The sequence below is a fragment of the Hemiscyllium ocellatum genome (genome assembly GCF_020745735.1).
Source record: "Hemiscyllium ocellatum isolate sHemOce1 chromosome 50 unlocalized genomic scaffold, sHemOce1.pat.X.cur. SUPER_50_unloc_3, whole genome shotgun sequence".
Taxonomy (NCBI): Eukaryota; Metazoa; Chordata; class Chondrichthyes; order Orectolobiformes; family Hemiscylliidae; genus Hemiscyllium; species Hemiscyllium ocellatum.
This window is the reverse complement of record NW_026867586.1, coordinates 136289-162328: the sequence shown is the minus strand read 5'-3', so window position 1 is coordinate 162328 and position 26040 is coordinate 136289. Positions and strand designations below refer to the sequence as shown.

Genomic DNA, 26040 nt, shown 5'->3' with positions numbered 1-26040 from the left:
TGAGGGGTGACCGTATAAAATCGTGAGGGGCACAGAGAAAGGTGAGCAGCTAAGGTCTTTTCCCCAGGGTAGGGGAGTCCAATACCAGGGGATAGAGGGTTAAGGTGAGACGGGGAAGATTTAAAGAAGTCACGAGGGGCAATTATTGTACGCAGAGGGTAGTTTGTGTGTGAAATGAACGGCCAGAGGAAGGAGTGGATGTGGGTATGGTTACGGGGTTAAACAGACAGGAAAGGTCTGGGGGGATAGGGGCCACGTGCAGAGGGTGGGACTAGTTTACTTTGGGATTCTGGTCGGCAGGGACTGGGTGGACCAAAGGGTCTGTTTCTGTGCTGTATGACACTGTGATATTTAATTTAGTCGAGCAACAGCAATGCTGTGGCATCCGAGGTTTCTGACTGGTTATTGAGGATAGTTCCGGAGCACTAAAGAGCAGTTCAAAAATGACGGGCAGCAAATATGGAAGACAGCAAGGGTTTGTTGGAGAGAGAGTGAGAGAGAGGGGGGGGGGGGGGGGGGGGGAAGAGAGAGACAGACAGACACAGAAACAGAGAGGGGTGGGGGGGTTGGGGTGGGGAGAGAGAGAGAGGCATGCTCCAAGGTAGGCAAGGCTGCTGGAAACTCTGCAGCTGAGGGACTCTCAACCACATCAACTCGGTGTTGTTGGTGCTCAGGGAAGTCTCCGTCAGCCCCTACACCCCCTCCCTATCTCTATCACCCCCTCCAGCCCCCTACACCCCCTCCCTATCTCTGTCACCCCCTCCAGCCCCCTACACCCCCTCCCTATCTCTGTCACCCCCTCCAGCCTCCTACACCCCCTCCCTATCTCTGTCACCCCCTCCAGCCCCCTACACCCCCTCCCTATCTCTGTCACCCCCTCCAGCCTCCTACACCCCCTCCCTATCTCTGTCACCCCCTCCAGCCCCCTACACCCCCTCCAGCCCCCTACACCCCCTCCCTCTCTCTGTCACCCCCTCCAGCCCCCTACACCCCCTCCCTATCTCTGTCACCCCCTCCAGCCCCCTACACCCCCTCCCTATCCCTGTCACCCCATGCAGCCCCTACAGGTGTGGTAGACTTTGTGGGACTGGGTCAATGGCCTGAAACCGTGGGCGGCACGGTGGCACAGCAGTTAGCACTGCTGCCTCACAGCGCCAGAGACCCGGGTTCAGTTCCCGCCTCAGGTGACTGACTGTGTGGAGTTTGCACGTTCTCCCCGTGTCTGCGTGGGTTTCCACCGGGTGCTCCGCTTTCCTCCCACAGTCCAAAGATGTGCGGGTCAGGTGAATTGGCAAATTGCCCGTAGTGTTAGGTAAGGGGGTAAATGTAGGGGAATGGGTGGGTTGTTCTTCGGTGGGTCAGTGTGGACTTGTTGGGCCGAAGGGCCTGTTTCCACACTGTAAGTAATTTAAAAAAAAATTAACCTGCACATCCCTGAGCACTATGGGACAATTTAGCATGGCCAACCCACCCTAACATGTACATCCCTGGGCACTATGGGACAATTTAGCATGGCCAACCCACCCTAACCTGCACATCCCTGGACACTACGGGACAATTTAGCATGGCCAATCCACCCTAACCTGCACATCCCTGGACACTACGGGACAATGTAGCATGGCCAATCCACCCTAACCTGCACATCCCTGGGTACTACGGGACAATTTAGCATGGCCAACCCACCCTAACCTGCACATCCCTGGGCACTATGGGACAATTTAGCATGGCCAATCCACCCTAACCTGCACATCCCTGGGCACTATGGGACAATTTAGCATGGCCAATCCACCCTAACCTGCACATCCCTGGACACTACGGGACAATTTAGCATGGCCAATCCACCCTAACCTGCACATCCCTGGACGCTACGGGACAATTTAGCATGGCCAACCCACCCTAACCTGCACATCCCTGGGCACTATGGGACAATTTAGCATGGCCACTCCACCCTAATCCGTACATCATTGGACCGTGGGCGGAAACCGGAGTACCCGGTGGAAACCCACACAGATTGGGGTGGGAGGTGGGTAGAACGTGCAAACACCACACAGCGCGTCACCCGAGGGGGTGGGCACAAATCGAACCCGGGATCCTGGTGCAGTGAGGCAACAGTGCTAGAGAATGAGCCGTTTAGGCTCACACCCCCTGGCCTTTGAAAGAACGAGAGATGACTCTAATTGAGGTGGGAAAGATCCGAAGGGAGGTTGGTAAAGTAGGTGGGGAGAAGTCATTTGCCTTGTGGGGCCACCGAGGATAGGCCGTTGTTTTCGAATAAGCGGGGGCCATTTTTAAAACAGGCCTGAGGAGGACTTACGCCTCACAAAGGAATCTGTGGGATTCAGCCCCCCCGCAGAGTGCAGAGACGTTGAATTGAATTGAATTTATTGTCCCGTGTACCGAGGCACAGTGAAAAGCTTTGTTTTGCGAGCAGATCACAGAGTTATGTCGCGTAGATGAGTAAATATTAGGTAAACAGCGGTAAAAACAAAAACACAGGGACAGGCGAATGTTAAGAGTTTGTGAGTCCATTCAGTATTCTAACAACAGGAGGGTAGAAGCTGTTTCGAAACCGGCCTGTGCGTGTGTTCAGGCTTCTGTACCGTCTCCTCGATGGGAGAGGTTGGAGGAAAACATTCCAGGGTGGGATGGATCTTTGAGAGTGCTGGCGGCCTTTCCTTGACAACGGGCCTGGGAGATGGGTTCTGTCGATCTATCGAGTAATTTTCAGGAGGTGGACTCATTTGAATTGGTAACGGGTGGACGGGAGCGAGCCTGGAGACAAGGCCGAGCTGAGAGCAGCCCGCGATCCCGTTGGATGGCGGAACCGTCTCGTCGTTGAAGGCAGAGGGGGGCCTGAGGTGAGACACCTCACAGCGTGGTGGGGTCAGATCCTGGAGAGTGCCGGGCGGGGGGCAACCGAGAATCTTCGAAATGAAAACAGCAATTGGATCATTTTCTGCAGAGGGACGTGCGCGGGGCTCCAGAGGTGGGGATGAGGAGAGAGAGAGAAGGTGAGGGTTGTTCCTGCAGGGGCGGGGGAGGGCTAGTACTGTCACGCTGGGTCAAATGGCCTCGTCTTGTGAGGAAGAAAAAGACACCTTTCCAAATAAAAAAAAAACTGTTTCCAGTTGGCTTTTTCCTCAGAAGTTGGTTACACATTCAACTTCCAATTGTTGGAAATATTCCCATTTGGTTCACTATTGTCCTCTGAGGGGAGGAAGCAGCCATCTTAAACCCGGTCTGGCCTACAAGTGACTCCAGACCCACAGCGACGCGGTGGACTCTTTATTACCCTCTGGGCACCTTGGGGTGGGCTATAAATGCTGGGACCTCCTCACCGTAAAGTCAGACAGAAACCCTTCGGCCCAACATGTCCATGATTCCAAACTGAACTAGTCCCTTCTGCCTGCTCCTGGCCCATATCCCACCAAACCTTTCCCATTCATGTACTTATCCAAATGTCTTTTCAATATAACTATTATCAGTGTCCACCAGTTCCCCAGGAAGTCTGTCCCACACGTGACGAAAGAAAATTGCACCTCAAGTCCTTTTTAAATCGTTTCCCTCTCACCTTAAACCTCTACCCAATAGTTTGGGACTCCCACAGCCTGGGGAAAAGACCTTGGCTCTTCACTCTATCCATGACCCTCGTGAGCTTATAAACCCATATAAGGTCACCCCCTCAGGCTCCTGTCCGGCCTATCCCTGTAACTCAAACCCTCTGTTCCCAGCAACCTCCCGGTCAATCTCTCCTGAGCCCTCTCCAGTTGAACAATATCCTTCCTGTGACAGAGCAACAAGAACTGCACATGGTTAAAAAAACGGAAAGCTTCAAATTTAGGGCCTAACCCCGTGCTGTCCCTGTCCCTGGGATGGGGGGACAGTGTAGAGGGAGCCTTACTCTGTATCTAACCCCGTGCTGTCTCTGTCCCTGGGATGGGGGGGACAGTGTAGAAGGAGCCTTACTCTGTATCTAACCCCGTGCTGTCCCTGGGATGGGGAGGGACAGTGTGAAGGGAGCCTTACTCTGTATCTGACCCCACGCTGTCCCTGTCCCTGGGATGGGGGGACAGTGTAAAGGGAGCTTTACTCTATATCTAACCCTATGCTGTCCCTGTCCCTGGGATGGGGGAGGGAAGGGTCAAGGGAGCTTTAGTCTATATCTAACACACCCCCTCGCCCTGGGAAGTGTGTGATAGGGAGAGTCAGTGTAGAGGGAGCTTTTCTCTCTCTCTCTCTCTCTCTTTCCCCCCCCCCCTCCCTGCCCCGGGAAGTGTGTGATTGGGGAGACAGTGTAGAGGGAGATTTACACACACTCTCTCTCCGACACTCCCTACCCTGGGAAGTGTGTGATGGGGGAGACAGTGTAGAGGGAGCTTTACACTCTCTCTCTCCCCATCTCTGACACACTCCCTACCCTGGGAAGTGTGTGATGGGGGAGACAGTGTAGAGGGAGCTTTTCTGTCTCTCTCTCTCTCTCTCTATAACACACCCCTCGTTGCTCTGGGAAGTGTGTGGTGGGGGAGACAGTGTAGAGGGAGCTTTACACTCTCTCTCTCTCTCTCTCCCTCTCTGACACACTCCCTACCCTGGGAAGTGTGTGATGGGGGAGACAGTGTAGAGGGAGCTTTTCTGTCTCTCTCTCTATAACACACCCCTCGCTGCCCTGGGAAGTGTGTGGTGGGGGAGACAGTGTAGAGGGAGCTTTACACTCTCTCTCTCTCTCTCTCTCTCTCTCTCTCCCTCTCTGACACACTCCCTACCCTGGGAAGTGTGTGATGGGGGAGACAGTGTAGAGGGAGCTTTTCTCTCTCTCTCTCTCTCTCTCTATAACACACCCCTCGCTGCCCTGGGAAATGTGTAGTGGGGGAGACAGTGTAGAGGGAGCTTTTCTTTCTCTCTCTCTCTCTCTCTCTCTCTCTCTCTCTCTCTCTGCCCCTCTCTCTCTCTCTCCCTCTCTGACACACTCCCTACCCTGGGAAGTGTGTGATGGGGGGAGACAGTGTAGAGGGAGCTTTTCTCTCTCTCTCTCTCTCTCTATAACACACCCCTCGCTGCCCTGGGAAGTGTGTGGGGCTGGGGGCAACCCTCGCTGTGCACAGAATGTCACCGAAAAGCAAGGAGGCAGACGGAAGTAGGTCTGGCCTGAGAACCCTGGGGCCTTTCTGGAGGAGCCTGGCTCTCTCTAAAGCCCGAGGAGCTGGGAGTCTATCGACTGTTGTGCGTGAGTCAGCAAGTCTCTCCTCATTGAGTAAAGTACCCCAGAGGCAATTAGCCGAGCACTGCCGGAATTATTCATGACCACACACACTCGTTCTAAAAGCCCTCTTGCCTATCTTCTTTCTTTCATGCTTGAGCAGTTGCTTGTCATTTTTTTCCTTCTTCCCCCACCCACCTCTCTCTCTCCCTCCCTCTCTCTCTCTCTCTGTGTTGCCCAGTTCCCCTCCCATTCGAAGCCTGCAGCATCTCCTAACCAGGAGGCATGGACGACCTACCTCTCCTCCCTCGCCCTGCTGACAGAGACCCCTCCTCACAGTTTCGCAGTCCGTGAAATCCCCGAGGCAGCGGTGGACCCTGCCCTGCTTCCCTTTCCCTCTCGCTCTCAGACCCCCGCACGTCGCGTCTCCTGCTGCTGCCCCCCGTTGCTCCTTTCTGCGTGTGGGACTCTTAGCTTATCTTCGCAATGAATTCCCTTCTGTTCCCGGGAGCGGGGGGGTTGGAAGTCTGCTGTCAACAAGTGAGCCCTGTCTAGAGGGTCTGCGTTCAGAACTGAACGGATATCCCTCCAGAATTCAGCAAAACGCTTGTTTAGATATCGCTGGACTCAGACCTGGACAAATATTCAGCCAAATGTTGTTGTGATCGCTGGACTCAGACCTGGACAAATATTCAGCCAAATGTTGTTGTGATCGCTGGACTCAGACCTGGACAAATATTCAGCCAAATGTTGTTGTGATCGCTGGACTCAGACCTGGACAAATATTCAGCCAAATCTTGTTGTGATCGCTGGACTCAGACCTGGACAAATATTGAGCCAAATCTTGTTGTGATCGCTGGACTCAGACCTGGACAAATATTGAGCCAAATGTTGTTGTGATCGCTGGACTCAGAACTGGACAAATATTGAGCCAAATGTTGTTGTGATCGCTGGACTCAGAACTTGACAAATATTCAGCCAAATCTTGTTGTGATCGCTGGACTCAGAACTTGACAAATATTCGGCACTTGGGTGAGTGAGTGACAGACTGGTGAGACTTATTTGTCATCTGTCTCTCGCCCACCCTCCCCCATTTGCTCCTCTGACAGACTCCAGGCTGCTCCTGGCCGATGGGAATTTGAGGAAAAGCAGAGGAATAAGACGGGGCTGGGTTCGGACCCAGGAGGTGGACCGGGGATGAGAGGGGCTGGTTTGAGAGCTGCGTACCGTCATGGATTTGTTGCTGAAGTCTAAGTACAGCCACTTCCACAACGACAACTCTTCCGAGGCCGCCCATGGGGAGGCGCTGCTGCCCTCCTCTGCCTCCTCCTCCTCCCTGGCCCCCATCCTGCCCGCCCAGGGGGCCGAGCTGCCCCCCGGGCCGGAGGACAGCCCCACCACCCTGTGCTCCTTCTTCCCCAGGGTAGGGGGACTGAGGCTCTCGCAGCGGGCCAGCCCGGGAGCAGCGCCGGGCCTGGGCGACGGAGGGGCCAGTCTCTCGGGAGCTGAGCCTGACTTCTCTCCCCGTTGGCAGGACATGAACCGTCTGGGCTGCGGAGGAGGAGGAGGAGCAGGAGGAGCAGGAGGAGGAGGAGGAGGGAAGAAGACGCGAGTGGAGGGGGGCCAGCTCGGGGGTGACGAGTGGACACGCCATGGCAGCTTTGTGAACAAGCCAACTCGAGGCTGGCTCCACCCGGACGACAAGGTGATGGGATCCGGCGTCTCCTACCTCGTACGGGTGAGTCTGTCCGAGAGCCCGCTGGGTATTACCCGCTCTCCCTCGATTACCCCCTCCTATATAACCCCCTCCCCCAATTACCCCCTCCTGTATAACCCCCTCCCCCAATTACCCCCTCCTGCATAACCCACTGTCTCCCAATTAACCCCTCCTGTATAATCCACTGTCACCCACTTACCCCCCTCCTGTATAATCCGCTCTCCCCCAAATACCCCCCTCCTGTATAACCCACTGACCCAACATTACCCCCCTCCTGTATAACCCACTGTCTCCCAATTACCCCCTCCTGTATAACCCACTGTCCCCCAATTACCCCCTCCTGTATAACCCACTGTACCCCAATTACCCCCCTCCTGTATAACCCACTCTCCCCCAATTACCCCCCTCCTGTATAACCCGCTGTCCCCCAATTACCCCCGTCCTGTATAACCCACTCCCCCAATTACCCCCTCCTTTATAACCCACTGTCTCCCAATTAACCCCTCCTGTATAATCCACTGTCACCCACTTACCCCCCTCCTGTATAATCCGCTCTCCCCCAAATACCCCCCTCCTGTATAACCCACTGACCCAACATTACCCCCCTCCTGTATAACCCACTGTCCCCCAATTACCCCCCTCCTGTATAACCCACTGACCCAACATTACCCCCCTCCTGTATAACCCACTGTCCCCCAATTACCCCCCTCCTGTATAACCCACTGACCCAACATTACCCCCCTCCTGTATAACCCACTGTCCCCCAATTACCCCCCTCCTGTATAACCCGCTGTCCCCCAATTACCCCCCTCCTGTATAACCCACTGTCGCCCAATTACCCCCCTCCTGTATAACCCGCTGTCCCCAATTACCCCCCTCCTGTATAACCCACTGTACCCCAATTACCCCCCTGTCCAGTATAACCCACTGTCCCCCACATACCCCACTCCTCTGTAACCCGCTATCTCCCAATTACCACCCTCCTGTAAACCCCACTGTCCCCCAATTACCCCCTCTCCTATATTACCCACTGAACTCTAATGACCCCCTCTCCTATATTACCCAATGTCCCCCAATTACCCCCCTCTCCTGTATAACCCACTGTCCCCCAATTACCCCCTGTCCTGTATAACCCACTGTCCCCCAATTACCCCCTCTCCTGTATACCCCACTGTCCCCCAATTACCTCCTCTCCTGTATAACCCACTGTCCCCCAATTACCCCCCTCCTGTATAACCCGCTGTCCCCCAATTACCCCCCTCCTGTATAACCCGCTGTCCCCCAATTACCCCCTGTCCTGTATAACCCACTGTCCCCCAATTACCCCCTGTCCTGTATAACCCACTGTACCCCAATTACCCCCCTCCTGTATAACCCACTGTACCCCAATTACCCCCTCTCCTATATTACCCAATGTCCTACAATTAACCCACTCCTGTATTACCTACCGTCCCCCATTTACCCCCGTCCTGCATAACCCATTGCCTCCCAATTACCCCCCTCCTGGATGGCCCACTGTCCCCCATTTACACCCCTCTCCTGAATAAACCACGGTCCCCCAATTACCCCCCTCCTGTGTAACCCACTGCCTCCCAATTACCCCCTCTTCTGTATTACCCACTGTCCCCCAATTACCCCAGCTCCTGTAAACCCCACTGTCCCCCAATTACCCCCCACCCGTATAACCTGCTGTCCCCCAGTTACTCCACTGTCCTGTATAACCCACTGCCTCCCAATTACCCCCTCTCCTATATTACCCACTCTCCCCCAATTACCCCCTCCCGTATATATCCCGCCGTCCCCCAATTACCCCCCTCCTGTATAACCCACTGTCCCCCAATTACCCCCTCCCGTATATATCCCGCCGTCCCCCAATTACCCCCCTCCTGTATAACCCACTGTCCCCCAATTACCCCCTCCCGTATATATCCCGCCGTCCCCCAATTACCCCCCTCCTGTATAACCCACTGTCCCCCAATTACCCACTCCCGTTTATATCCCGCCGTCCCCCAATTACCCCCCTCCTGTATAACCCACTGTCCCCCAATTACCCCCTCCCGTATATATCCCGCCGTCCCCCAATTACCCCCCTCCTGTATAACCCACTGTCCCCCAATTACCCCCTCCCGTATATATCCCGCCGTCCCCCAAATACCCCCCTCCTGTATAACCCACTGTCCCCCAATTACCCCCTCCCGTATATATCCCGCCGTCCCCCAATTACCCCCCTCCTGTATAACCCACTGTCCCCCAATTACCCACTCCCGTATATATCCCGCCGTCCCCCAATTACCCCCCTCCTGTATAACCCACTGTCCCCCAATTACCCCCTCCCGTATATATCCCGCCGTCCCCCAATTACCCCCCTCCTGTATAACCCACTGTCCCCCAATTACCCCCTCCCGTATATATCCCGCCGTCCCCCAATTACCCCCCTCCTGTATAACCCACTGTCCCCCAATTACCCCCTCCCGTATATATCCCGCCGTCCCCCAATTACCCCCCTCCTGTATAACCCACTGTCCCCCAATTACCCACTCCCGTATATATCCCGCCGTCCCCCAATTAGCCCCCTCCTGTATAACCCACTGTCCCCCAATTACCCCCTCCCGTATATATCCCGCCGTCCCCCAATTACCCCCCTCCTGTATAACACACTGTCACCCAATTACCCCCTCTCCTGTATAACTCACTGTCCCCAGTTACCCCCATCATGTATAACTTGTCCCCAATTACCCCTCTCCTGTAAAACCCAATGTCCCCCAATTACCCTCTCTCCTGTAAAACCCACTGTCCCCCAATTACCCCACTCCAGTATAACCCACTGTTCCCCTTATTACCCCCTCTCCTATATTACCCAATGTCCTACAATTAACCCACTCCTGTATTACCTACTGCCCCCCATTTACCCCCATCCTGCATAACCCATTGCCTCCCAATTACACCCCTCCTGGATTGCCCACTGTCCCCCATTTACACCCCCCTCCTGTAGAATCCACTGTCCCCCAATTACAACTCCTTATCTATACCCTAACAATTACCCCCCACAGCCTCCTTATCTATACCCTAACAATTACTCCCCACAGCCCCTTATCTGTACCCTAACAATTACCCCCCACAGCCCCTTATCTGTACCCTAACAATTACCCCCACAGCCTCCTTATCTGTACCCTAACAATTACCCCCACAGCCCCTTATCTGTACCCTAACAATTACCCCCCACAGCCTCCTTATCTGTACCTTAACAATTACCCCCACAGCCCCTTATCTGTACCCTAACAATTACCCCCCACAGCCCCTTATCTGTACCCTAACAATTACCCCCCACAGCCCCTTATCTGTACCCTAACAATTACCCCCCACAGCCCCTTATCTGTACCCTAACAATTACCCCCCACAGCCTCCTTATCTGTACCCTAACAATTACCCCCCACAGCCCCTTATCTGTACCCTAACAATTACCCCCACAGCCCCTTATCTGTACCCTAACAATTACCCCCACAGCCCCTTATCTGTACCCTAACAATTACCCCCCACAGCCCCTTATCTGTACCTTAACAATTACCCCCCACAGCCTCCTTATCTATACCCTAACAATTACCCCCCACAGCCTCCTTACCCTAACAATTACCCCCCACAGCCCCTTATCTGTACCTTAACAATTACCCCCCACAGCCTCCTTATCTGTACCCTAACAATTACCCCCCACAGCCTCCTTATCTATACCCTAACAATTACCCCCCACAGCCTCCTTACCCTAACAATTACCCCCCACAGCCCCTTATCTGTACCTTAACAATTACCCCCCACAGCCTCCTTGCCTGCCCCTGTGTATTTACCCCCCACAGCCTCCTTATCTGTACCTTAACAATTACCCCCCACAGCCCCCTTGCCTGCCCCTGTGTATTTACCCCCCACAGCCTCCTTGCCTGCCCCTGTGTATTTACCCCCCACAGCCTCCTTGCCTGCCCCTGTGTATTTACCCCCCACAGCCTCCTTGCCTGCCCCTGTGTATTTACCCCCCACAGCCTCCTTGCCTGCCCCTGTGTATTTACCCCCCACAGCCTCCTTGCCTGCCCCTGTGTATTTACCCCCTCTCTAGCCTCTAGTTTCTGCGCTGCACCCCACTATTTCCTGCCGGCCCCCAGCCGGCCTCCGTAAATGTTTCTCCCCCCACCTCAGTTATTTCCCTTCGATGATTTCTGTCCAGACTGTGGTCTGGGACGCTGTGCCTATGTAAGCACTCACTGTGAACAAACATTACCGCTGACTGCTCTGCACTGTTTCCCTGCACAGTTAGCATCCTGTTCTCGCTCCCCCTCTGCTTCTGCGGGTCTGCCATGCGCTCTGTCTCCCTGACGGGGCTCGGCTGGCTTGGCCTGTCTTCTTGTCTCATTCTGTCTCACCCCGTAACTCTCATTCTCTTTCTCAGCGTGCCTGTCTCCCCCTATCTCTCTAACCAGCTTTCCTTTCACTCTTTCTTGAGCCGTCCGTGACTCTCTCACTAGCTGTCACTCTATTGCAGACTGTCCCTCTCACTACCTGCCTCTCTCTCTCTCTCTGTCCGTCCCTCTCTTTTTGTCCTCTCTCTCTCTCTCTCTCTCTCTCTCTCTATCTATACCTCTCTGACACTCATTCTCTGCCCCTCACTCCCTATCTCGCTTTCTCTTTCCTGATTACACTTCAGGACAGTGTTTCTCTCTTTCCTTGTTTACTGTGACTCACACTCTCCCTGTCCCCTCCTCCCTGTCCCCTCCTCCCTGTCCCCTCCTCCCTGTCCCCTCCTCCCTGTCCCCTCCTCCCTGTCCCCTCCTCCCTGTCCCCTTCTCCCTGTCCCCTCCTCCCTGTCCCCTCCCTGTCCTCCCCTCCTCCCTGTCCCCTCCTTGTCCTCCCTCCTCCCTGTCCCCTCCTCCCTGTCCCCTCCTCCCTGTCTGTCTCTGTGTGACTCTCTCTAGCCTGATTCTCATTTATTTCTCTTGCGCTGTCTGACTGCCCGGTCTGACTGCCCGGTCTGACTGCCCGATCTGACTGCCCGGTCTGACTGCCCGATCTGACTGCCCGGTCTGACTGCCCGATCTGACTGCCCGGTCTGACTGCCCGATCTGACTGCCCGATCTGACTGCCCGATCTGACTGCCCGGTCTGACTGCCCGATCTGACTGCCCGATCTGACTGCCCGATCTGACTGCCCGATCTGACTGCCCGATCTGACTGCCCTCTTTCCCCATGAGTTCTCCCTTTCACTCTGTTGTCCGTCTGAGACGGAAAGTCCCCAGATATAGAAGCAGCATTATTCCATTCGGCCCATCGGGTCTGGTCCGTTCTTTGGTCATGTTGATGTGTTTCTCTCGCCCTTCCTCCCTGTCCCCTTCAAGTCCCTCACAATGAGGAACTATCTTGTCTCCATCTTAAAATATTCTCAACGACTTGGCTTGGTCGGGAATGAGTTCCACAGATTCCGTTTGACGAATTTTCTCCACAAATGTTTGGCCAACGTGAATATTCACGCTATCTCTCTCTGCTCGTCTGCCTCCATCTGCCGGCCTTTCCCCTTGGTCGCCCGAGATTCGAGCAGCGCACTGTGTTTTTTTTTTGAACGCGAGGGAGGTTCTGAAGGTATATGACAGTTCCCACGCCCTCAGCCTGAGAGTGGGCCAGGCCCCTGATTTGCAGAGGGCTATGCCTTGCGTTGAACTCCCCAACAACACGCTGACATCTCCAGCCAGCTCTCCCCTCTGTGGCAGTCGCTGGACCTACGCTATAACAGCGTTCAGAGCAATCGATGCTCGGTTGATAGGCGAGAGGTCAGTGCGCTACCCATGCTGTTCCTGCCATGCATGCTGTTCAACTGCAAGGGGCATTGTAGTAGATCCATCTCCCACTCTTGCCAGACTGTACCCATGAGGCGAATGAGCGCCCAGGGGTAATGTCTCCCACCGAGGCGTCTTTATCAGCTGTAATCAGGAGTTGGTCGGCGCTGAGGGAGTGGGTGCTGTCAGAGGGTCAGTGCTGGGGGAGTGGGTGCTGTGGGAGGGTCAGCGCTGAGGGAGTGGGCGCTGTGGAAGGGTCAGCGCTGAGGGAGTGGGTGCTGTGGGAGGGTCAGCGCTGAGGGAGTGGGCGCTGTGGAAGGGTCAGCGCTGAGGGAGTGGGTGCTGTGGGAGGGTCAGTGCTGAGGGAGTGGGTGCTGTCGGAGGGTCAGTGCTGAGGGAGTGGGCGCTGTGGGAGGATCAGTGCTGAGGGAGTGGGTGCTGTCGGAGGGTCAGTGCTGAGGGAGTGGGCGCTGTGGGAGGGTCAGTGCTGAGGGAGTGGGTGCTGTGGGAGGGTCAGTGCTGAAGGAGTGTGTGCTGTGGGAGGGTCATGCTGAGGGAGCGGGAGCTGTCGGAGGGTCAGTGCTGAGGGAGTGGGAGCTGTGGGAGGGTCAGTGCTGAGGGAGCGGGAGCTGTCGGAGGGTCAGTGTTGAGGGAGCGGGTGCTGTCGGAGGGTCAGTGTTGAGGGAGCGGGCGCTGTCGGAGGGTCACTGTTGAGGGAGCGGGCGCTGTTGGAGGGTCAGTGTTGAGGGAGCGGGTGCTGTGGTAGGGTCAGTGCTGAGGGAGTGGGTGCTGTGGGAGGGTCAGTGCTGAGGGAGTGGGTGCTGTGGGAGGGTCAGTGCTGAGGGAGTGGGCGCTGTGGGAGGGTCAGTGTTGAGGGAGCGGGAGCTGTCGGAGGGTTAGGGCTGAGGGAGTGGGTGCTGTCGGAGGGTTAGGGCTGAGGGAGTGGGTGCTGTCGGAGGGTTAGGGCTGAGGGAGTGGGTGCTGTCGGAGGGTTAGGGCTGAGGGAGTGGGTGCTGTCGGAGGGTTAGGGCTGAGAGAGTGCTGGCGGAGGACGAGAGATTAAACTGAAGCCCCTGTCTAAAGGATCCCATGACCACAGTCTGCGTGAGGGTGGGGACGTTCTTCCCAGACCGGTGGGATCAAAACCTATTTCCCAACCATTGAGGTGAAATTTGTTCATCAGATGATCGTCACCGCAGTGTTACTTTGGCGGGAAGGTTTAGTGTACCAATGAGCTGCTACTGTTCTTCAGTCACACCAACACGCAAGATGAATTTCAGTTTCAATATTATTGGCGTGTGGTTTATAGTCTTAATATGTGCAAGTGTTGCTGATCCCATATTGTCCCCTGAATGAACTGTGCCATGTCAGAACAAACCCCAGTGTTATACAGGGACAGACCCGTCCCCACCAGTACTGTACACCAGTGTTATACAGGGACAGACCCGTCCCCACCCAGTACTGTACCCCAGTGTTATACAGGGACAGACCCGTCCCCACCAGTACTGTACCCCAGTGTTATACAGGGACAGACCCGTCCCCACCAGTACTGTACCCCAGTGTTATACAGAGACAGACCCGTCCCCACCAGGACTGTACCCCAGTGTTATACAGGGACAGACCCGTCCCCACCAGGACTGTACCCCAGTGTTATACAGGGACAGACCCGTCCCCACCAGGACTGTACCCCAGTGTTATACAGGGACAGACCCGTCCCCACCCAGTACTGTACCCCAGTGTTATACAGGGACAGACCCGTCCCCACCCAGTACTGTACCCCAGGGTTATACAGGGACAGACCCGTCCCCACCCAGTACTGTACCCAAGTGTTATACAGGGACAGACCCGTCCCCACCAGTACTGTACCCCAGTGTTATACAGTGACAGACCCATCCCCACCAGTACTGTACCCCAGTGTTATACAGGGACAGACCCGTCCCCACCAGTACTGTACCCCAGTGTTATACAGAGACAGACCCGTCCCCACCCAGTACTGTACCCCAGTGTTATACAGGGACAGACCCGTCCCCACCCAGTACTGTACCCCAGTGTTATACAGGGACAGACCCGTCCCCACCCAGTACTGTACCCCAGTGTTATACAGGGACAGACCCGTCCCCACCAGTACTGTACCCCAGTGTTATACAGGGACAGACTCATCCCCACCCAGTACTGTACCCCAGTGTTATACAGGGACAGACCCGTCCCCACCAGTACTGTACCCCAGTGTTATACAGGGACAGACCCGTCCCCACCCAGTACTGTACCCCAGTGTTATACAGGGACAGACCCGTCCCCACCCAGTACTGTACCCCAGTGTTATACAGGGACAGGCCCGTCCCCACCAGTACTGTACCCCAGTGTTATACAGGGACAGACCCGTCCCCACCCAGTACTGTACCCCAGTGTTATACAGGGACAGGCCCGTCCCCACCAGTACTGTACCCCAGTGTGAAACAGGGACAGACCCGTTCCCACCCAGTACTGTACCCCAGTGTTATACAGGGACAGACCCGTCCCCACCAGTACTGTACCCCAGTGTTATACAGGGACAGACCCGTCCCCACCCAGTACTGTATCCCAGTGTTATACAGGGACAGGCCCGTCCCCACCAGTACTGTACCCCAGTGTGAAACAGGGACAGACCCGTTCCCACCCAGTACTGTACCCCAGTGTTATACAGGGACAGACCCGTCCCCACCAGTACTGTACCCCAGTGTTATACAGGGACAGACCCGTCCCCACCCAGTACTGTATCCCAGTGTTATACAGGGACAGACCCGTCCCCACCCGGACTGTACCCCAGTGTTATACAGGGACAGACCCGTCCCCACCAGTACTGTACCCCAGTGTTGTACAGGGACAGACCCGTCCCCACCAGTACTGTACCCCAGTGTTATACAGTGACAGACCCGTCCCCACCAGTACTGTACCCCAGTGTTATACAGGGACAGACCCGTCCCCACCAGTACTGTACCCCAGTGTTATACAGGGACAGACCCGTCCCCACCAGTACTGTACCCCAGTGTTATACAGTGACAGACCCGTCCCCACCCAGTACTGTACCCCAGTGTTATACAGGGACAGCCCATCCCCACCAGTACTGTACCCCAGTGTTATACAGGGACAGACCCGTCCCCACCCAGTACTGTACCCCAGTGTTATACAGGGACAGACCCGTCCCACCCAGTACTGTACCCCAGTGTTATACAGGGACAGACCCGTCCCCACCCAGTACTGTACCCCAGTGTTATACAGTGACAGACCCGTCCCCGCCAGTACTGTACCCCAGTGTTATACAGGGACAGACCCGTCCCCACCCAGTACTGTACCCCAGTGTTATACAGGGACAGACCCGTCCCCACCCAGTACTGTACCCCAGTGTTATACAGGGACAGGCCCGTCCCCACCAGTACTGTACCCCAGTGTTATACAGGGACAGACCCGTCCCCACCCAGTACTGTACCCCAGTGTTATACAGGGACAGACCCGTCCCCACCCAGTACTGTACCCCAGTGTTATACAGTGACAGACCCGTCCCCACCAGTACTGTCTCCCAGTGTTATACAGGGACAGACCCGTCCCCACCCAGTACTGTACCCCAGTGTTATACAGTGACAGACCCGTCCCCACCCAGTACTGTACCCCAGTGTTATACAGTGACAGACCCGTCCCCACCCAGTACTGTACCCCAGTGTTATACAGGGACAGACCCGTCCCCACCAGTACTGTACCCCAGTGTTATACAGGGACAGACCCGTCCCCACCAGTACTGTACCCCAGTGTTATACAGGGACAGACCCGTCCCCACCCAGTACTGTACCCCAGTGTTATACAGGGACAGACCCGTCCCCACCCAGTACTGTACCCCAGTGTTATACAGGGACAGGCCCGTCCCCACCAGTACTGTACCCCAGTGTTATACAGGGACAGACCCGTCCCCACCCAGTACTGTACCCCAGTGTTATACAGGGACAGACCCGTCCCCACCCAGTACTGTACCCCAGTGTTATACAGTGACAGACCCGTCCCCACCAGTACTGTCTCCCAGTGTTATACAGGGACAGACCCGTCCCCACCCAGTACTGTACCCCAGTGTTATACAGTGACAGACCCGTCCCCACCCAGTACTGTACCCCAGTGTTATACAGTGACAGACCCGTCCCCACCCAGTACTGTACCCCAGTGTTATACAGGGACAGACCCGTCCCCACCAGTACTGTACCCCAGTGTTATACAGGGACAGACCTCTCCTCCTGTGTTTTCAATTTAATTGCTGCTTGTTGACATTTCCTCTCCCCTCGGTGTTGCTCACACTGTGAAAGCACCTCTGTCTCTTTGTCGCTTTGCTGTTGTTGCTCTTTTCCATCCTGTCACGGTCCCGATACGGCTGGCCGAGGGCTGGATGATGACTGCCCGTTTCCTAGGGGGGCAGCTGCGGGTCTGAAGGTAGAGATCCCCAGCCACCTCTCCGCGGTTTGACCTTCCCAGACATCCGGAACAGGAAGCAGCGGTGGGCCGAATGTCAGCCAGCCGTCTGTCCCACGCCCTCCCTCCCGACAGTGTGCCTTGTTCCCTCACTCGCTGCTGGTGGTTTTACACTGCTCTGTGCCGGGGGGCTGGTCAGAGCACGTCATGGCCCAGTGCGGGGGGTCTGTCCCTGGGCATATTACCGTGCACAATTATCAAGGCCTCTCTCACGCCAGCTCCCCAGAACCCGAACAGATGGAACACGAATTGCTTTGGTCTTTCTGCTGTTTCAGTTCAGTTTCTGGAACAGGGTGAGACAGGCCACGGGCCTCCCACAGGTTTCTCTGATCCCCACCAGGGAGTGTGTGTCGGAGAGGCAGAGGCTGTCTGACCTCGGCTTTGGGTCAAATTTGTCCCCTCCCCAGCCATCTCGCTCGCTCTCTCTCTCTCTCTCTCTCTACATATATATATATATATATCTCTCTCTCTCGATCTCTTTTGATCTCTCTCTCGATCTCTCTTACTTTCTCTCTCCATCTCCATTTCTCCCCGTTCCTCTCTCTCTCTCTCTCTCTCCATTGTCTCCATCTCTCTCAATCTCTCTCTGTCTCCCTCCATCTCTCTCTCTATGCATCTCTCTCTCTCTCTCTATGTTTCTCTCTCTCTCCATCTCTCTCTGTCTCTCCATCTCTCTCTCTCTCTATGTTTTTCCCTCTCTCTCTCTCTCTCTCTTTCTCTCTATGTTTTTCTCTCTCTCTCCATCTCTCTCTGTCTCTCCATCTCTCTCTCTCTCTCTGTTTTTCTCTCTCTCTCTCTCCCTCTCCATCTCTCTTCTCTTAATTTTTCCTCCCTCCCCCAGCCTTCACGAGGCGGCCCTAGTTTCACACTCAGGTGGCACTGTGGAATTCCCATTTCCCCAACGTATACCACCTCCGAATTCCTGATTCATGACCTCCTCCTCCTCTTCAGCGCTGACCCTCCGACAGCACCCGTTCCCTTGGCGCTGACCCTCCCTCAGCACCTGCTCCCTCAACACTGACCCTCCCACAGCACCCGCTCCCTCAGCACTGACCCTCCCACAGCACCCACTCCCTCAGCACTGACCCTCCCTCAGCACCCGCTCCCTCAACACTGACCCTCCCACAGCACCCGCTCCCTCAGCACTGACCCTCCCACAGCACCCACTCCCTCAGCACCCGCTCCCTCAACACACCCTCCCGCAGCGCCCGCTCCTTCAGCACTGACACTCCCACAGCACCCACTCCCTCATCACTGACCCTCCCACAGCACCCACTCCCTCATCACTGACCCTCCGACAGCACCCACTCCCTCAGCACTGATCGTCCCACAGCGCCTGCTCCCTCAGCACTGACCCTCCGACAGCACCCACTCCCTCAGCACTGACCCTCTGACAGCACCCGCTCCCTCAGCACTGACCCTCCGACAGCGCCCGCTCCCTCAGCACTGACCCTCCGACAGCGCCCGCTCCCTCAGCACTGACCCTCTGACAGTGCCCGCTCCCTCAGCACTGACCCTCCGACAGCGCCCGCTCCCTCAGCACTGACCCTCCGACAGCGCCCGCTCCCTCAGCACTGACCCTCTGACAGTGCCCGCTCCCTCAGCACTGACCCTCCGACAGCGCCCGCTCCCTCAGCACTGACCCTCCGACAGCGCCCGCTCCCTCAGCACTGACCCTCTGACAGTGCCAGCCCTGACCATTGAATGTTTGTTGTGTTGTGGAGATGAGGGGGACAGTAAGGTCACGATACTAATTGGAGATCTCTGTCCCGGCTGTGATAACCTTTGATGGGCCGCGGGTCTGATTCCCTCGCCAGTCGGTAGGGAACATGAAAGCAGACGTCCCATTGGTCACCTCGCCAGTGCGATGCACATCCTGTACTCCACATCATACCTCGGGCTCTGACAGAGTCACACAGCCCAACACTGGCATTTATTGGGAATGACTATGAGCTTCGGAAGCATACGCCCGTGCTGACGTGGGCAGCGTGGGGAATCCGAGGGTGGGGGGAGAAGTTGGCGCAAAGTCTTGCCCTCATCAGAACGTCTCTGGTCCCATCGCAGGCGCCCGCAAAGGGGGCAAATTCTGCGCTGACTCTCTCCAAAAGTGCCCTCTTTCCAGGCTGCGATGCCAAAAGAAATGCCAGTTTGTTGGCCACCCCTCCCCGTCCCAGGCAGGTTCACAAGCCCTTCCCGTCACCCCACCCAGCCCCCCCCCCAGCAGTGACGGTAGGCCTGACATTTCCCCCTTGGCCTATGGTCACGGAACCTGCGTCGTTATCGTGTTGTCGCTCTGTGCGTCACCTGCTGAGCCGGGATTGGGGACTGCCTTTCAACGGTGACCAGGCTTCACCGTGAGGCACTCCTGAGGTGGGGAATGGCGCTAGAGGAATGCAACTCTTAGTTCTGTGCTCTCCTACTCCCCCTCTCAATATCTCCCTGAACCCCCACTATACATACACACACACACACACACACACACACACACACACACACACACACACACACACTCTGTCTGTCTGTCTCTCTCTCTCTCTCTCTCTCACACACACGTTCTCACACGCATGCACTCACTCTCATGTGCACACGCACACAATCATACACTCTCTCTCATGCACACAAATTCTGACACAGTCCCTCAAGCGCGCGCACACACACTCTGTCTATCTCACACACACACTCTCTCACACACTCTCACTTGTGCACACACACATTCTCTGTCTCACACGTACACACACATGCTTGTACATTTTCTCTCACACGCTCACACACTCTCTCACGCACCTACTCACACACCCAGTCCCTCACTTGCACACAAACATTTTCTTTTGCACACTCATACATTCACACACACTCACACACCCACACACACACACACATCCACACACACACAGACCCACACACACACACATACACACACATCTCCACACACACACACAATTCTCCACACACACATACACACACATACACATCCACACACACGCATCCACACACACACACATCTCCATACACACACACATCTCCACACACACACACACATCCACAGACACATCTCCACACACACACATCTCCACACACACACATATCAACGCACACACATGCACATATACACACACATACACATACACACACACACACACATATTCCCCCCACACACAAATCCATACACACATCCCCACACACACACATCTGGTCAACACAGAGAGTTGGACCGAAGGGTCTGTTTCCGCGCTGGGCATCTCGAAGACTCCTAGTTTTCAGAGGGCAGAGATTCCACAGTGACGGCTTCACTAAGTTGAAACATTGAGCGTTTTCTGACCATTGGGGCTGGTACAAGCACAGACCGGCCGTTTATCTGGGCTCGTTGTGTTTGCTTCTCAATGGAACTGAGCCGTTGGTGAGAACATGCAGCAGAGTGAAGCCGCAATGCGTAGCTGGCCTCACGACCCCATTAGTGACATTGGGCTTGCCCCAATCTCTCGACAATAATCTCGATCCCGAGAGAACGAGGGCACATTAACTCCTAAAGCTGGTCCAATTTCTTGCTCCAGTGCGATGCGATGTCTCGGGGCGGCACGGTGGCTCAGCGGTTAGTGCTGCTGCCTCAGGGCGCCAGGGACCCGGGTTCAATTCCCCACTAAGGGGCAACTGTCTGTGTGGAGTTTGAGCGTTCTCCCCCGACTGTCTGCACGGGTATCCTCCGGGTGCTCCGGTTTCCTCCCACAGTCCAAAGATGTGCAGGTTAGGGTGGATTGGCCATGCTAAATTGTCCCGTAGTGCCCAGGGATGTGCAGGTTAGGGTGGATTGGCCGTGCTAAATTGTCCCATAGTGCCCAGGGATGTGCAGGTTAGGGTGGATCGGCCATGCTAAATTGTCCCGTAGTGTCCAGGGACGTGCAGGTTAGGGTGGATTGGCCATGCTAAATTGTCCCGTAGTGCCCAGGGACGTGCAGGTTAGGGTGGATTGGCCATGCTAAATTGTCCCGTAGTGCCCAGGGACGTGCAGGTTAGGGTGGATTGGCCGTGCTAAATTGTCCCATAGTGCCCAGGGACGTGCAGGTTAGGGTGGATTGGCCATGCTAAATTGTCCCGTAGTGTCCAGGGATGTGCAGGTTAGGGTGGATTGGCCATGCTAAATTGTCCCATAGTGCCCAGGGATGTGCAGGTTAGGGTGGATTGGCCATGCTAAATTGTCCCATAGTGCCCAGGGATGTGCAGGTTAGGGTGGATTGGCCATGCTAAATTGTCTCATAGTGTCCAGGGACGTGCAGGTTAGGGTGGATTGGCCATGCTAAATTGTCTCGTAGTGCCCAGGGATGTGCAGGTTAGGGTGGATTGACCATGTTAAATTATCCTGTAGTACCCAGGGATGTGCAGGTTAGGGTGGATTAGCCATGCTAAATTGCCCCATAGTGCCCAAGGATGTGCAGGTTTGGGTGGATTGGCCGTGCTAAATTGCCCCATAGTGCCCAAGGATGTGCAGGTTAGGGTGGATTGGCCATGTTAAATTGTCCCGTAGTGTCCAGGGATGTGCAGGTTAGGGTGGATTGGCCATGCTAAATTGTCCCGTAGTGTCCAGGGATGTGCAGGTTAGGTGGATTGGCCATGCTAAATTGTCCCATAGTGCCCAGGGATGTGCAGGTTAGGGTGGATTGGCCGTGCTAAATTATTCCATAGTGCCCAGGGATGTGCAGGTTAGGGTGGATTGGCCGTGCTAAATTATTCCATAGTGCCCAGGGATGTGCAGGTTAGGGTGGATTGGCCATGCTAAATTATTCCATAGTGCCCAGGGATGTGCAGGTTAGGATGGATTGGCCATACTAAATTATTCCGTAGTGCCCAGGGATGTGCAGGTTAGAGTGGATTGGCCATGCTAAATTGCCCTGTAGTGTTAGGTGGATTAGTTCGGGGTAAATATGGGGACGTGGGTTTCTCTTCAGAGGGTCGGTGTGTACCTGTTGGGCTGAAAGGCCTGTTTCCACACTGTAAATAATCTGATCTGACCGAACCTCGCTCTGTTAACCTTCGCGTCACTCCCTGATGGGAAACTCAGCAGGTTATCCTGACACAAAGGCGGACGGTAGGCGTGGGTAGGAACCCTGGCCCACTCCCTGAACCTGTCAATCGCCCTTCCAGTGATCTGCCGCACCAACACCTCTTCCCCTCCTCAACCCACCATCTCGTAGGAGAGGCTGAGACCGATAGCAACGCCACCTGGACCCTTGTCTGTGTTTTTTTAAAAATTCATGACAGAAAGAGAGAGAGGGGAAATAAAAGACAGGAAGAGAAGGAAAGAGAGAGCGAGAGAGACGGAGGAAGAGACAATAATCAAAGAGGAAGAGCTGGGGAAGGAAGAGAGAGGGGCTAACCTAAGATAAAATTGGAAATCACGCAGCCCAGCCAATGCTCGCTCCCCCCAGACTCTTGCCTCTGCCCTAATTGATTAACACTGAAGGAGCTGCCTATCTGAGGACCTGTTGAGGATGGGTAAGTGGCTACAGAACTGGAGGTGCTGAGGGCACAGAACAGTGACATCCGGTCACTGGGTCATGGTGGGTCTCTCGAGTCCCACGCCACCAAAACAGGCCCTTCGGCCCAACCCGTCTAGGTTTCCCGAACCGAACTACTCCCACTTGCCTACATTTGTCCCAAATCCCTGTGAATCTTTCCTGTCCATGTACCTGACCCTCCGACAGCGCGGTGTCCCCTCGGCATTGGCACAGGGAATGTTAGCCTGGATGATGGAGTGTGGTCTTTACTGCAGGAAAGCAGAGAGAGAGAGAGCCCAATTCCTGACAGACTAGTGAGGCATCTGTCTGTGTCTGTCTGTCTTTCTCTCTCTCTCACTCTCTGTGTCTCCCTCTCTGTCTCTCTCTCTCTCTGACTCTTTCTCTCTGTGTCTCCTTCTCTGTGTCTCCCTCTTTTTCTGTCTCCCCCTCTCTCTGCCTCTCTTTCTCTGTGTCTCCCTCTTTCTCTGTGTCTCCCTCACTCTCTCTGTCTCCCTCTCTGTCTCTCTCTCTCTCTCTCGTATCCCTCTCTCTTTCTGTCTCCCTCTCTCTCTCACTCCCTCTCTCACTCTCTCTGTTTCTCTCTCTGTCTTTCTCTCTCACTCTCTCTGTGTCTCCCCCTCTCTGTGTCTCCCTCTCTGTGTTTCCCTGTGTGTCTCCCTCTCTTCCTGTCTCCCCCTCTCTCTCTGTCTCTCTTTCTCTGTGTCTCCCTCTCTCTCTCTCTCTCTCTCTCTCTCACTTCCTCTGTCTTTCTCTCCCTCTCTGTCTCTCCCTCTCTGTCTCTCTCCCTCTCTCTGTGTCTCTCCCTCTCTGTCTCTCTCAGTCTCCCTCTCTCTCTCTCTGTCTCCCTCTCTCTCTCTCTCTCTCTGTCTCCCTCTCTCTGTCTCTTTCTCTCTCTCTCTCTGTCTCCCTCTCTCTCGATCTGTCTCTTTCTCGATCTGTCTCCCTCTCTCATTGTTTCTTTCTTCCTCTCTCCTTTTCTCTCTTTCTCTCTCTATTTCCCTCCCTCTCTCTGTCTCTCTCTATCTCTCTCCTTCCATCTTTCTCTCTGTCTCTCTCTCTTTCTCTCTCTATTTCCCTCCCTCTCTCTGTCTCTCTCTATCTCTCTCCTTCCATCTTTCTCTCTGTCTCTCTCTGTGTCTCTCTCTCTGTCTCTCTCTCTCTCTCTCTCTCTCCTCCCTTCCATGTGCTGCCTCAGTTCTCTGATGTGGGAGATGATGAGATGAACGTGTAATTTTGAATATTATTTCTTGCTTGTGTCCTGGAAAGCTGTTCCCCCCACCTCTCCCCCCACACCAGTTACTCAGTGATTCCCTCTTTTCCTTTCCAGTACATGGGCTGTGTGGAGGTCCTGCAGTCAATGCGAGCGCTGGACTTCAACACCCGGACGCAGGTCACCAGGTGAGTGGGTGGTTTCCTGGCGAAATATTTCTCCAAGATTAGAGTGGGCACAGCAGGTCAGGCAGCATCTGAGGGACAGGACAAACGCCGTTTCGGGCAAAAGCCCTTCCTCTGAGGTGGACAAAGTTGAAAATCACACAACACCAGGTTGCAATCCAACAGGTTTAATTGGAAGCGCTAGCTTTCAGAGCGCTGCCCCTTCAGGTGGTGGTGGAGGGCTCAATCCTAACAGAATTTATAGCAAAACATTTACCATGTGATGTCGCTGAAATTATACATTGAAACACACCTTGATTGTTTGTTAAATCTCTTATCATGGGAGATCATGATAGTTTCACTTCTTTCATATATAATATATAATTTCAGTGACATCACACTGTAAACTTTTGCTATAAATTCTGTGCATTAGGATTGAGCCCTCCACCACCACCTGATAAAGGAGCGGCCAATCCACCCTAACCTGCACATCCCTGGGCACTATGGGACAATTTAGTATGGCCAATCCACCCTAACCTGCACATCCCTGGGCACTATGGGACAATTTAGCATGGCCAATCCACCCTAACCTGCACATCCCTGGGCACTACGGGACAATTTAGCATGGCCAATCCACCCTAACCTGCACATCCCTGGGGTACTATGGGACAATGTAGCATGGCCAATCCACCCTAACCTGCACATCGTTGGACTGTGGGAGGAAATTGGAGCACCCGGAGGAGACCCACACAGACACAGCGAGAGAATGTGCAAATTCCACACAGTCACCCCGAGGCTAGAATCGAACCCGTGTCCCTGGCGCCGTGAGGCAGCGGCTCTAACCACTGAGCCGCCGTTCCACCTCCTTCCAATGGTAATTCATCTGCAAAGAGAGGGATCCTCTTGATTTTAGCATCCTCAGGATCCCGTAAGTTTCAATAAGGTCACTTCAGAACCTCCTGAACATTAACTCCAAGGATCAAAGATACGCAAAGAGAGGAAATTCCTCCCTCCCCCACCCTCTCCTTGCCACCCCCCCCCCCGCCATCTTCACTCTTGTTTTCCGGGCCTGTCCTCCCTCCCCCCCCCCCCTTCATCCTCCCTCCTCCCCCCTCCTCGTCCCACCCTTCCTCTTCTCCCTCCCTCCTCTGCCCCCCCCAACTCCTGCCTCCCTCCCTCCTTCTGCCACTCCCCCCTTGGCCCTCCTTCAGCCTTTCCCCTCCCTCTTCTCCCTCCCCTCTGCCTTCCTGCACCCTCTCCATCTTCCAGCCCAGAGCGAGTGGGCCTTGCTCAGATCCCTGTCCCGAAGCGAAGGGGGGCGGGCCTTTGGGGTGGTCCCCACGTATGTCGCTCTGCACCCGCACGCTCTCACGGTGCCAGGTTACCTCGCGCTGACTGCCTTATGTAAATAAAAGGGAGGCCGCCGGCCGTTAATGAAGGCAATTGTCACCCTCTTGCAGGGAAGCGATCAGTGTGGTGTGCGAAGCCGTCCCGGGGGCGAAAGGTGTCTTTAGGCGGAGGAAGGTGAGTCAGCCTTTGTTTTTAAGAATCCCTACAGTGTGGAAACAGGCCATTTGGCCCGCACTGACCCTCCGACAAGTAACCCACCCAGACCCATTCCCCCTTCCCGATTATCCAATTGTTACCCATGGCCAATCCACCCTAACCTGCACATCCCTGGGCACTATGGGACAATTTAGCATGGCCAATCCACCCTAACCTGCACATCCCTGGGCACTATGGGACAATTTAGCATGGCCAATCCACCCTAACCTGCACATCCCTGGGCACTATGGGACAATTTAGCATGGCCAATCCACCCTAACCTGCACATCCCTGGACACTATGGGACAATTTAGCATGGCCAATCCACCCTAACCTGCACATCCCTGGGTACTATGGGACAATTTAGCATGGCCAATCCACCCTAACCTGCACATCCCTG

At 55.0% G+C, this 26040-nt stretch overlaps 1 protein-coding gene across 1 annotated transcript in view; it reads left to right on the top strand.

Moving 5' to 3' along the window:
- Window positions 1–26040, top strand: part of LOC132808907 (SHC-transforming protein 1-like) — a 145040-nt gene that overhangs the window by 92284 nt on the left and 26716 nt on the right. Inside the window, exons 3-5 of the mRNA XM_060822323.1 lie at window positions 6732–6935; window positions 24049–24119; window positions 25556–25619. Coding sequence (XP_060678306.1) covers window positions 6732–6935; window positions 24049–24119; window positions 25556–25619 — 339 coding nt within the window. The remainder of the gene's footprint in view (window positions 1–6731; window positions 6936–24048; window positions 24120–25555; window positions 25620–26040) is intronic.